The sequence below is a fragment of the Pseudophryne corroboree genome, chromosome 1, assembly GCF_028390025.1.
Source record: "Pseudophryne corroboree isolate aPseCor3 chromosome 1, aPseCor3.hap2, whole genome shotgun sequence".
Classification (NCBI taxonomy): Eukaryota; Metazoa; Chordata; class Amphibia; order Anura; family Myobatrachidae; genus Pseudophryne; species Pseudophryne corroboree.
Window position 1 is genome coordinate 566,131,834 of NC_086444.1, and position 12,581 is coordinate 566,144,414.

Consider the following 12,581-nt stretch of genomic DNA (forward strand, 5'->3'; position numbering starts at 1 on the left):
CTGCACGATATGAACATTATCTCGTTCATTAATGAACGAGATCGTTCATATCGTGCAGTGATATCGGCATGTGTGTAGGGCCTATAACACTGTGCTCGTAGATGTTGCATCACAATCTTCCTGAAATGCTTCTGCAACTGTAGGCAAGTATGCCATAAACGTACACTGTCCTTAGGTCTGTGAAAATTAAAATACAGTAACTGACACAAGACATATGACATAGGGCATATCTTACTGTATCCGGATGATAGATAGACAGTGTCTAGTACTCTAGTTAGACAGTCAATGGATACACACCATATGTTAGACAGACATTAGGTCGACAGGGTCAAATGGTCAACATGAAAAAGATAGTGCAAAAGGTAGAAAGTCAAAATGTCGACATGAAAATGGTCGACGTACAAAAGGTAGACATAGATTTTTAATTTTTTTTACATGTTTCCGGACTTTTTCATACCTTCTCTATCCATGTCAGCATAGAGTTGTTTCTAAACCTTGTGGCGAGTGTAGTGAGCCACCGAGCCCGAAGTGAGCCCCGCGAGGGTATGCCTTTCTACAACTGAGGGTCCCAGATGACAAACCTATCCACATAACCCCCCCCACCCAAAAAAATGGTGTCCATCTTTTTTATGTCAACCATTTTCATGTCGACCTTTTGACCCTGTCAACCTTTTGTACTGTCTATTTTTTCATGTCTACCTTTGGACCATGTCGACCTTTTGACTGTCTAACATGTGATGTCTATCTATTGACTGTCTAACTAGACACTGTCTATCTATCATCCCACACCCATATCTTACATATGAAGCACAATATACCTGAGACCAGTCAGTCAAATGCCACTCCACTGGGCAGTCTTCATTCTGACATAACTCCTGAGATAGTGGTTTCACAGATAAGCAAAATGTTTCCGGCAGTTCCAGGATGCTGCCATCGGACAGCCTTTGCTTGCAGAGGACATCTCGCGTCTGTATCCCCCCACCACATGACTGAGAGCACTGCAAGGATAGAGGAGACACTGCTATGAAACAACTCTATAAAAGCATAGTTATTGTTTTGTACTTAGGAAATCTGCACAAATTTTTACTAATTTCTAACCAGTTTTTCTCAGGTTTTGTCTACGCCTTAGAGATTACATCATAACCATATCCATAATCATATTATATGTTTTTACATTTAATGTTTGTGTTTATAGGGGTGTGCATTATATATATTTAATTTCCTAGGAGAGCAGTGTGACTTTTTTTTGGAGACAAATATATGAAAAATTGACATGGCCAAACAGCATGAGCTCCTGAATTACGAGTAATGGAAAGCGTAACCAGCTATATAAATGAAGATGATTCAGTTTGGGACAAATGCTGCATAAGGTGTAGATAATATATCTCGGCTGGTAATTTTACAGTACAGGTCTTTGTTTGGGGAAGACGTATTTCTAGGTATAAAGGATTAAGAAAGATATGTTAGAGTAGCTATCTGTAATGCATTTCGATTTTTATCACATTCTTTGTAACCAGGAGTGGCTGTTGCCGCAGGCAAACAGGATTTTTGCCCGGGACGCCGCATCCTTAAGGGCGCCGCCTGACCCTACCGTATGCTGCCGCACGGTGCGCCTGACGTCATCACGCACCGCACGGCATTGTGGGAGCGGCCGCAGACGCTAGAGGTCTAAATTGACCTCTAGTGTCTGTGTGGCGCTATGGGAGAGATCTCCCATAGATCCGAGGAGCGGGCGGCCAGAAACAGCAGCAGTGGTCGGGAAGCAGGAGCGGGGCTGGTGAGCATTTTTTTTGTGTATGTAAGCGGCGCTACTAGGGGCAAAACTACAGGGGGCACAATTACTGGGGGCACAGCTCTATGGGGGCAAAACTACAGTGGGCACAACTCTACTGGGGGCACAGCTACAGGAGGCAAAACTACAGGGGGCACAACTCTACTGGGGACACAACTACAAGGGCACAACTCTACTGGGGGCACAACTACAGGGGGCATAACTGTGGCCACGCCCCTTCCCTATGAAGCCACACCCTATTTTTTTACGCATGCCTACGGCGCGCACTAACCCTGTTTTGCCTGTTGGGGGGGACTTTAGCCCTGGGCGCCACAAGGTCTAGAACCGGCCCTGTTTGTAACATATATCAAATCTAGGTGTGCCTTACTTTCCAAAGTGAATTCCTTTACTCATCACTATTAAAATGAGTGTAGTAATCAATGTGGGTCTACATTAGTATAATCATAAAAGGAGCAGCCTTTCTCTATGTGTTATATGCCACTTCGCACAATGCACCTCATTCATAGTCAGGCATATAGTAAATATTGCGGCTTTTATTGCACGCAAAATGCTATTTTTGTGCGCATGCTTGTCTTTTCACAATGCATCTTTTTATCTTATGACAAGGAGGCTGGGTAGGAGGTTGGAGGTTAAGGGTTATATTCAATTAGTGTTGGATGCTCTCAAACGAGAGGATCCGACACTTCACTATTCAATTTGTGGGCATTTCCTTTTTTAAAGTCGAATTGGCATTGTCGAAAAATGGGCCAAAAACCTGTTGGAAATGCCCGCAAATTCAACAAAACAGGTGTATCGGTGGGCGAATTCGCCGATCCACCTGTTTTTCCGACATGTTGGAATTTCCAATAAGTTGGAAAAATGGCACTGGAATTGAATAGGTCAAATCCAGATTTGACCTAAAAAAGTCGAAAAGTGCTGTTTTTCTGGCTTGTCGGAATTTCCGACACTAATTGAATAGGCCCCTAAGTGTAGGTGTGGCCAGAATACAGTAAGGGCATGTTGTGGGGGTGTTGACATGAACTGTGACCAATGTAGTTTTACAAAAATAACTTCTGCTTTCAACTCAGAATACATTATGTTTGTGTCCAACTCTTGAGTAAGGTACAATATGTGGTTCTTGTATTTCTTGCATCCAACTCAGTATCAGGCCCTATGAGGAGGGATCCAGCACATCCTCAACAGACCCCACCCCATTAGAGCTGCTTCCATAAATTTCCATGGCTGGTTATCAATCCAGATACGCCACTGGACATATCCAAAAGAAAATAAGATTTTACTCACCGGTAAATCTATTTCTCGTAGTCCGTAGTGGATACTGGGGACTCCGTAAGGACCATGGGGATTAGCGGCTCCGCAGGAGACTGGGCACAACTAAAGAAAGCTTTAGGACTACCTGGTGTGCACTGGCTCCTCCCACTAAGACCCTCCTCCAGACCTCAGTTAGGATACTGTGCCCGGAAGAGCTGACACAATAAGGAAGGATTTTGAATCCCGGGTAAGACTCATACCAGCCACACCAATCACACCGTATAACTCGTGATACTATACCCAGTTAACAGTATGATAACAACTGAGCCTCTCAACAGATGGCTCAACAATAACCCTTTAGTTAGGCAATAACTATATACAAGTATTGCAGACAATCCGCACTTGGGATGGGCGCCCAGCATCCATACGGACTACGAGAAATAGATTTACCGGTGAGTAAAATCTTATTTTCTCTAACGTCCTAAGTGGATGCTGGGGACTCCGTAAGGACCATGGGGATTATACCAAAGCTCCCAAACGGGCGGGAGAGTGCGGGTGACTCTGCAGCACCGAATGAGCAAACTCAAGGTCCTCCTCAGCCAGGGTATCAAACTTGTAGACTCTTGCAAGAGTGTTTTAACCCGACCAAGTAACAGCTCGGCAAATTTGTAAAGCCGAGACCCCTCGGGCACCCGCCCAAGAAGAGCCCACTTTCCTCGTGGAATGGGCTTTCACAGATTTAGGGTGCGGAAGTCAAGCCGCAGAATGTGCAAGTTGAATCGTGCTACAGATCCAGCGAGCCATAGTCTGCTTAGAAGCAGGAGCACCCAGCTTGTTGGGTGCATACAGGATAAATAGCGAGTCAGTTTTCCTGACTCCAGCCGTCCTGGAAACATATACTTTTCAGGGCCCTGACTACGTCCAGAAACTTGGAATCCTCCAAGTCCCAAGTAGCCGCAGGCACCACAATAGGTTGGTTCACATGAAAAACTGCTACCACCTTTGGAAGGAATTGGGAATGAGTCCTCAATTCCGCCTTATCCATATAAAATACAGATAAGGGCTTTTGACAAAGCCCCCAATTCTGATACACGCCTGGCCGACGCCAAGGCCCACAGCATGACCACTTTCCACGTGAGGTATTGTAGCTCCACGGATTTAAGTGGCTCAACTCAATGCGACTTCAGGAAATCCAACACTACGTTGAGATCCCACGGTGCCACTGGAGGCACAAACGGGGGCTGACTATGCAGCACTCCCTTAACAAAAGTCTGAACTTCAGGCAGTGCAGCCAGTTCTATTTTGGAAGAAAATCGATAGAGCCGAAATCTGGGCCTTAATGGAACCCAATTTTAGGCCCATAGTCACCTCTGACTTGTAGGAAGTGCAGAAAGCGACCTAGCTGAAATTCCTCCTTTGGGGCCTTACTGGCCTCACAGCACGCAACCTATTTCCGCCATATGCGGTGATAATGGTTTGCGTTCACTTCTTTCCTAGCTTTAAATAGCGTAGGGATAACTTCCTCCGGAATGCCCTTTTCCTTCAGGATCCGGCGTTCACCCGCCATGCCGTCAAACGCAGCCGCGGTACGTCTTGGAACAGACAGGCCCCCTGCTGCAGCAGGTCCTGTCTGAGCGGCAGAGGCCATGGGTCCTCTGAGATCATTTCTTGGAGTTCTGGGTACCAAGCTCTTCTTGGCCACCCGGAACTTCTTACTCCTCTCCTTCTTATTATTCTCATTACCCTGGGTATGAGAGGCAGAGAAGGGAACACATACACCGACTGGTACACCCACAGTGTTACCAGAGCGTCCACAGCTATCGCCTGAGGGTCCCTTGACCTGGCGCAATATCTTTGTAGCTTTTTGTTGAGGCGGGACGCCATCCTGTCCACCTGTGGCCTTTCCCCACGGTGTACAATCATTTGGAAGACTTCTGGATGAAGTCCCCACTCTCTCGGGTGGAGGTCGTGTCTGCTGAGAAAGTCTGCTTCTCAGTTGTCCACTCCGGGAATGAACACTGCTGACAGTGCTAACACATGATTTTCCGCCCATCGGAGAATCCTTGTGGCTTCTGCCATCACCATCCTGCTTCTTGTGCCGCCCTGTCGGTTTACATGAGCGACCGCCGTGATGTTGTCTGACTGGATCAGCACCGGCCGGTGTTGAAGCAGGGGTCTAGCCTGACTTAGGGCATTGTAAATGGCCCATAGTTCCAGAACATTTATGTGTAGGGAAGTCTCCTGACTTTCCATAGGCCTTGGAAGTTTCTTCCCTGTGTGACTGCCCTCCAGCCTTGAAGGCTGGCATCCGTGGTCACCAGGACCCAGTCCTGTATGCCGAATCTGCGGCCCCCTAGAAGATGAGCACTCTGCAGTCACCACCACAGCGACACCCTGGCCCTTGGAGACAGGGTTATCCGCCGATGCATCTGAGGATGTGACCCAGACCACTTGTCCAACAGATCCCACTGGAAGATCCTTGCATGGGACTTGGTGAATGGAAATTCTTCGTAAGAAGCTACCATCTTTCCCAAGGCTCGCGTGCATAGATGCACCGATACCTGTATTTGTATTAGGAGGTCTCCGTCTAGAGACGCCAACTCCTTGGAATTCTCCACCGGGAGAAACCCTTTTTATCCTGTTCTGTGTCCAGAACCATACCCAGGAACAGTAGACGCGTCGTAGGAACCAGCTGCGACTTTGGAATATTCAGAATCCAGCCGTGCTGTTGTATCACTTCTCAAGATAGTGCTACTCCGACGAACAACTGCTCCCTGGACCTCGCCTTTATGAGGAGATCGTCCAAGTACGGGATAAGTACTTCGGCCATTACCTTGGTAAATACCCTCGGTGCCGGGGACAGATCCACGGCAACGTCTGGAATTGGTAATGACAATCCTGTACCACAATTTTGAGGTACACCTGGTGACGAGGGTAAATAGGGACATGCAGGTAAGTATCCTTGATGTCCAGTGATACCCTGAAATTTTCCAGGCTTGTAATAATCGCCCTGAGCGATTCCATTTTGAACTTGAACCTTCGTATATAAGTGTTCAAGGATTTCAATTTTAGAATGGGTCTCACCGAACCGTCAGGTTTCGGTACCACAACATTTTGGAATAGTAACCCCGGCCTTGTTGAAGGAGGGGTACCTTGATTTCACCTGCTGGAAGTACAGCTTGTGAATTGCCGCCAGTACTACCTTTCTCCGAGGGCAGCAGGCAAGGCTGATGTGAGGCAACGGCAAGGGGGAGTCGTCTCGAACTCCAGCCTGTATCCCTGTGATACTACTTGCAGAACCTAGGGATCCACCTGTGGGCAAGCCCACTGATCCCTGCAGTTCCCGAGACGCGCCCCCACCGCACCTGTCTCCACCTGTGGAGCCCCAGCATCATGCGGTGGACTCAGAGGAAGCGAGGGAACATATTTGATCGTGGAACTGGCTGACTGGTGCAGCTTTTTCCTTCTTCCCTTGTCTCTGTGCAGAAAGAAAGCGCCTTTGACCCGCTTGCTTTTCTGAAGCCGAAAGGACTGTACCTGAAAATACGGTGCTTTCTTTAGGCTTTTGTGAGGAAACCTGAGGTAAAATTTTTTCTTCCCAGCTGTTGCTGTGGATACGAGGTCCCAGAGACCATCCCCAAACAATTCCTCACCCTTATAAGGCAGAATCTCCATGTGCCTTTTAAATGCAGTATCACCTGTCCACTGCCGGGTTTCTACTACCCTCCTGGCAGAATGGACATTGCATTAATTCTGGATGCCAGCCGGCAAATATCCCTCTGTGCATCCTTTATATTTAAGACAACGTCTTAAATATGCTCAATGTTAGCAAAAAATTATCCCTGTCTTAGCGTATTAATATTATATGACAGGGTGTCAGACCACGCTGCAGCAGCACTATTTATGCTGAGGCAATTGCAGGTTTCAGTATATAACCTGAGTGTGTAAATACAGACTTCAGGATCGCCTCCTGCTTTTTATCAGCAGGTTCCTTCAAGGTGGCCGTATCCTAAGACGGCAGTGCCACCTTTTGACAAACGTGTGAGCGCCTTATCCACCCTAAGGGATATCTCCCAACGTGACCTATCCTCTGGCGGGAAAGGGTACGCCATCAGTAACTTTTTAGAAATTACCAGTTTCTTATCGGGGGAAACCACGCTTCTTTACACAGTTCATACATTCATCTGATGGGGGAACAAAACACTGGCTGTTTTTTCTCCCCAAAAATAAAGCCCCTTTTATGTGGTACTTGGGTTCATGTCAGAAAATGCGTAACACATTTTTTCATTGCCGAGATCATGTAACGGATGTTCCTAGTGGATTGTGTATATGTCTCAACCTCGTCGACACTGGAGTCAGACTCCGTGTCGACATCTGTGTCTGCCATCTGAGGTAACGGGCGTTGTTTGAGCCCCTGATGGCCTTTGAGACGCCTGGGCAGACGCGGGCTGAGAAGCCGGCTGTCCCACAGCTGTTACGTCATCCAGCCTTTTATGTAAGGAGTTGACACTGTCGGTTAATACCTTCCACCTATCCATCCACTCTGGTGTCGGCCCCACAGGGGGCAACATCCCATTTATCGGCCTCTGCTCCGCCTCCACGTAACCTTCCTCATCCAACATGTCGACACAGCCGTACCGACACACCGCACACACACAGGGAATGCTCTGACTGAGGACAGGACCCCACAAAGTCCTTTGGGGAGACCGAGAGAGAGTATGCCAGCACACACCAGAGCGCTATATAATGCAGGGATTAACACTATAACTGAGTGATTTTTCCCCAAATAGCTGCTTGTATACATATATTGCGCCTAAATTTAGTGCCCCCCCTCTCTTTTTAACTCTTTGAGCCTGAAAACTACAGGGGAGAGTCTGGGGAGCTGTCTTCCAGCTGCACTGTGAAGAGAAAATGGCGCCAGTGTGCTGAGGGAGAAGCCCCGCCCCCTTTTCGGCGGACTTTCTCCCGCTTTTTCTGTGATACTGGCAAGGGTAATTTTACATCTATATAGCCTCTGGGACTATATATGATGTATATTTTGCCAGCCAAGGTGTTATTTATTGCCCTCAGGGCGCCCCCCCCCCAGCGCCCTGCATCCATCAGTGACCGAAGTGTGAGGTGTACATGAGGAGCAATGGCGCACAGCTGCAGTGCTGTGCGCTACCTTGGTGAAGACCGAAGTCTTCTGCCGCCGATTTTCCGGACCTTCTTCGTGCTTCTGGCTCTGTAAAGGGGGCGGCGGCGCGGCTCCGGGAACGAACACCAAGGTCGGGTCCTGCGGTCGATCCCTCTGGAGCTAATGGTGTCCAGTAGCCTAAGAAGCCCAAACTACCACCTGTTAGGTAGGTTCGCTTCTTCTCCCCTTAGTCCCTCGCTGCAGTGAGTCTGTTGCCAGCAGATCTCACTGAAAATAAAAAACCTAAATATACTTTCTTTCTAGGTGCTCAGGAGAGCCCCTAGTGTGCATCCAGCTCGGCCGGGCACAAGAATCTAACTGAGGTCTGGAGGAGGGTCTTAGTGGGAGGAGCCAGTGCACACCAGGTAGTCCTAAAGCTTTCTTTAGTTGTGCCCAGTCTCCTGCGGAGCCGCTAATCCCCATGGTCCTTACGGAGTCCCCAGCATCCACTTAGGACATTAGAGAAATTTACAATAATTATTTCATTAGCAAAATGAATGTAGAGGCAAGGATGGCCCAAATGTAGTTGAATGCACGTCTATTTGCGGAGTGCCTCTTGAGGGTTTTTGTACTTTGAGAGTATGAAGGTATGCACTTCAGTCGCATCTCTGAACTGGTAGTGAGAGCATAAAGGAAGAAATTATGAGCTGTGCCACTCTCGAAGGCTGAAATAATAATAATAATAATAATAATAATAATAAGTGTTAACAGCTGCTTTAGGGTTTTACCCACAAGAACAGACACAATTCGCAACCTGCAGCAATTAAATGATGTCTCTAAGGGCCTAATTCAGAGTTGATCGCAGCAAATTTGTTAGCAGTTGGGCAAAACCATGTGTACTGCAGGGAGGGCGGATATAACATGTGCAGAGAGAGTTAGATTTGGGTGGGGTGTGTTCAAACTGAAATCTAAATTGCTGTTTTAAAATGAAGCAGCCAGTATTTACCCTGCACAGAAACAAAATATCCCACCCCAATCTAACTCTCTCTGCAAATGTTATATCTGCCACACCTGCAGTGCACTTGGGGGGTCATCCTGAGTTGATCGTAGCTGTGCTAAATTTAGCACAGCTACGATCAGGGACTCAGACATGCGGGGGGACACCCAGCACAGGGCTAGTCCGCACCGCATGTCAGTGCCCCCCCTTCCCCCCACAGAAGTGCAAAAGCATAGCACAGCAGCGATGCTTTTGCATTTCTGGAGTACCTCCCGACCAGTACAGCTCCTGCGGCTGCCCGGGAGAACCTCTTCGCTGCCTGGGTCGCAGCGGCTGCGTGTGACGTCACGCAGCCGCAGTGGCCCGCCCCACAACGGTCCACCCAAGGCCTGCGTTGGTTGGACCGTTCCCCCTAAACGGCGTCCTAATGCTGCCATCCAGCCCCCTCTTGCCCAGTGACTGCCTCTGCCTGTCAATCAGGCAGAGGCGATCACTAGGCAACAACGGCCTTCAGCCGTCTGGCATGCGCCGGCGCTCTGCGGCACCGGTGTATGCACAGTTCTGTCCTGATCGCACCGCTGCGAACTGCAGCGTGCGATTGGGTCAGAATGACCCCCATGGTTTTGCACAACTGCTAACAAATTTGCTGCTGCGATCAACTCTGAATTACCCCCTAAGAGTCAGCAAATACCAAAGTAAACAATGGATTTGTTGCTCACCCTACCGCACGTCACTGATTTGTTGCATCCCTATATATCAGTAGAATTATCACTGAAAAAAAAATAACTGTTCAAAACTACTGTACAAGTGTAATATTCAACATATATTCCTAATATAATCATGTAAAGTTAGGAAACGCTGCAGTAATTTAGCAGCAGGCATAGAAAGAAGAGCTAATGCACCAATTCAATTTCTCCTCTTTGCCTAACGTTTCTGGCACTGTGTCTCTACCTATAAAAAGCTGCTGAAAACAAGATAAACCCTTCTGCTGGCATGGATCCAAAAGAACGCAATCTTTAAACAAATACTGGTTTAAATTTATACAGCTTCTTCTTTATCATCTTGAAGGATATAAGCTTTGATTGTAATACATTTATCTGCCAAGAAATAACCGTTTTTAAATGCATCCAGACTGCTCCTCTCTACTATATTCATCCATTTATTTTACTAGGGGATACACATTTTCATTTAAAGTTCTTTGTAGTGAAATCAGTTACAATGTGATCATTCACCTGTTTGTGGGGATTATTCCAGTTAAGTGATTATTGAAAAACAGAGGAGGGGGATGATACAAAAGTGGAATCAGTTCTGTATCTTGTAAAAGACTTATAGGCCCTACACACTGGCCAATTTTTTGAAAGATATGAACGATCTCGTTCATAAATGAACGAGAACTCGTTCATATCTTTCAGTGTGGAGACTCCAGCGATGAGCGATGCGCGTCCCCGCGCTCGTTCATCGCTGGTCTCCCGTCGGCTGTGCATGCAGGCCAATATGGACGATTTCGTCCATATTTGCCTGCACTTCAATGCAGCCGCGTGACGGGGGGAGTGAATAAAATTCACTCCCCCCGTCACTGCCCCCCCGCCGCCGGGTCGCTCGTCAGCCGTATCCGCCGTCGGGCAGCTCGGCGGCGGGTCGGCCAGTGAGTAGGGCCCTTTACAGAGGAATTGCAGCAAGATTTGATATGACGCTGGAATGTGTTTTACAGAAGAAACAGGGAAAGTGTGTAATTTAGGCATGCAGATGTAAGCATCTTCTCTGATATGCCATCAAGATAGCAAGAAAATTGTGTTTTTGAGGATTATGTAAATTTTCTTAAATCACTATTTAGCATAAAATATGCATAGTAAATGCTAAAAACAACAAGTAGCAAGTAAATGCTCAAAAAACAAAAAACATTCATTTTGTATAATATAATGTAAGGTGCTCCATATTGTCAATAATGACAGTAAACAAATTCCCTTAAGACTGTAGTCTGGCTCGTCCTGTCTGTAAGTACTGTATATATTTAATGTTCATGTACAGTGACTGGGACAATACAGGTAATTCATGAAAATACTAAACTTGTGTGTAAATGCGCCTATTTTTCTGGCACACTGCTCCATTTGTGCACACTCACATTTTGAGGTAATGGCACCATCTGGACATCATTTGTGGGATTGTAGGTTGAATGGTCTGTTTATTTATGGGATATTCTGCAACTATTTAGTTTCCCCAGCATCCATGTAACGGGGGCCGCAACAGATATTGCCAATAACCGCTGCAGTCCCCAGCTTTTGAAACCTATGGGGGCTGTTTATTTTGCCAAATTTACCAAGCTACGGAATACATGCGGCACATTCTAGAACTTAGCCAAGGTAGATAATGCCATCTCCAGATGGTGTTACATGTTGTAGCCTATGGGCTACACTTTGCAAAAAGTACTGGGAAAGAAATTTGTAAGATCCCTCCCTGGCACTCTCTACTGCACGCGTGCATGGTCAGCAGACCATGCATGTACAGTAGTACGCATGGCTCCCAAAGGGACAGGATCCTTCGGCGATATGAAATTACAGTTCTGTCTATATTAAATATTTTATATAGACGCATAATCTGCCAAATTCATGCACAAAATGAAGGCATGGTTACATGAAACTAGACAAGGAATCTATTTGTCATTCCATCCCATATATTTTCGACACAACATCACCAAGAGAACAGAATATGACCACAGTCGTTAACTTCACTGTGGGGGTAATTCAGACCTGATCGTAGCAGCAAATGTGTTAGCAGTTGGGCAAAACCATGTGCACTTCAGGGTGGGCAGATATAACACATGCAGAGAGAGTTAGATTTGGGTGGGGTGTGTTCAAACTGAAATCTAAATTGCAGTGTAAAAAACAAGCAGCCAGTATTTACCCTGCACAGAAACAAAATAACCCACACAAATCTAACTCTCTCTGCAAATGTTATATCTGCTCCCCCTGCAGTGCACATGGTTTTGCCCAACTGCTAACAAAGTTGCTGCTACGATCAGGTCTGAATTACCCTCTACATCCTGAAGAGGAGGAACATAACAGGCCACAAATTGATGGCCACTAACCAAATCATAGGTCACGTATGTCATGCCCATCCAACTGGTCACAAACATAGGCTGTAACAAATTCAACTTGACAACTGAAAATAAAACACCTGCCTTCTTTTATTTTCATATATATATATATATATATATATATATATATATATATATTTCTATTTATTTTCTTTCCTTTACTTATTTGGTATTTGTCGTTTTTTTTACCTTGCATAATTATATTTTCTCCTATCCTTAAGTAATAGAACAGTACAAATCACATCACATCATACTGACCAATGCAACAACTGATACAACTTAAACATTCTTTACTTTTATTCCCTCCTCCAAATTACGTTGGGTATGATTGCAC

General features: G+C 46.4%; 1 protein-coding gene across 3 annotated transcripts in view; it reads right to left on the bottom strand.

Moving 5' to 3' along the window:
• The window catches only part of ADAMTSL1 (ADAMTS like 1), a 453,675-nt gene that overhangs the window by 106,322 nt on the left and 334,772 nt on the right, over nt 1-12,581 (bottom strand). For all 3 annotated transcript variants that reach the window (XM_063914179.1, XM_063914180.1, XM_063914181.1), the window contains exon 17: nt 819-998. In XM_063914179.1, coding sequence (XP_063770249.1) covers nt 819-998 — 180 coding nt within the window. The remainder of the gene's footprint in view (nt 1-818; nt 999-12,581) is intronic.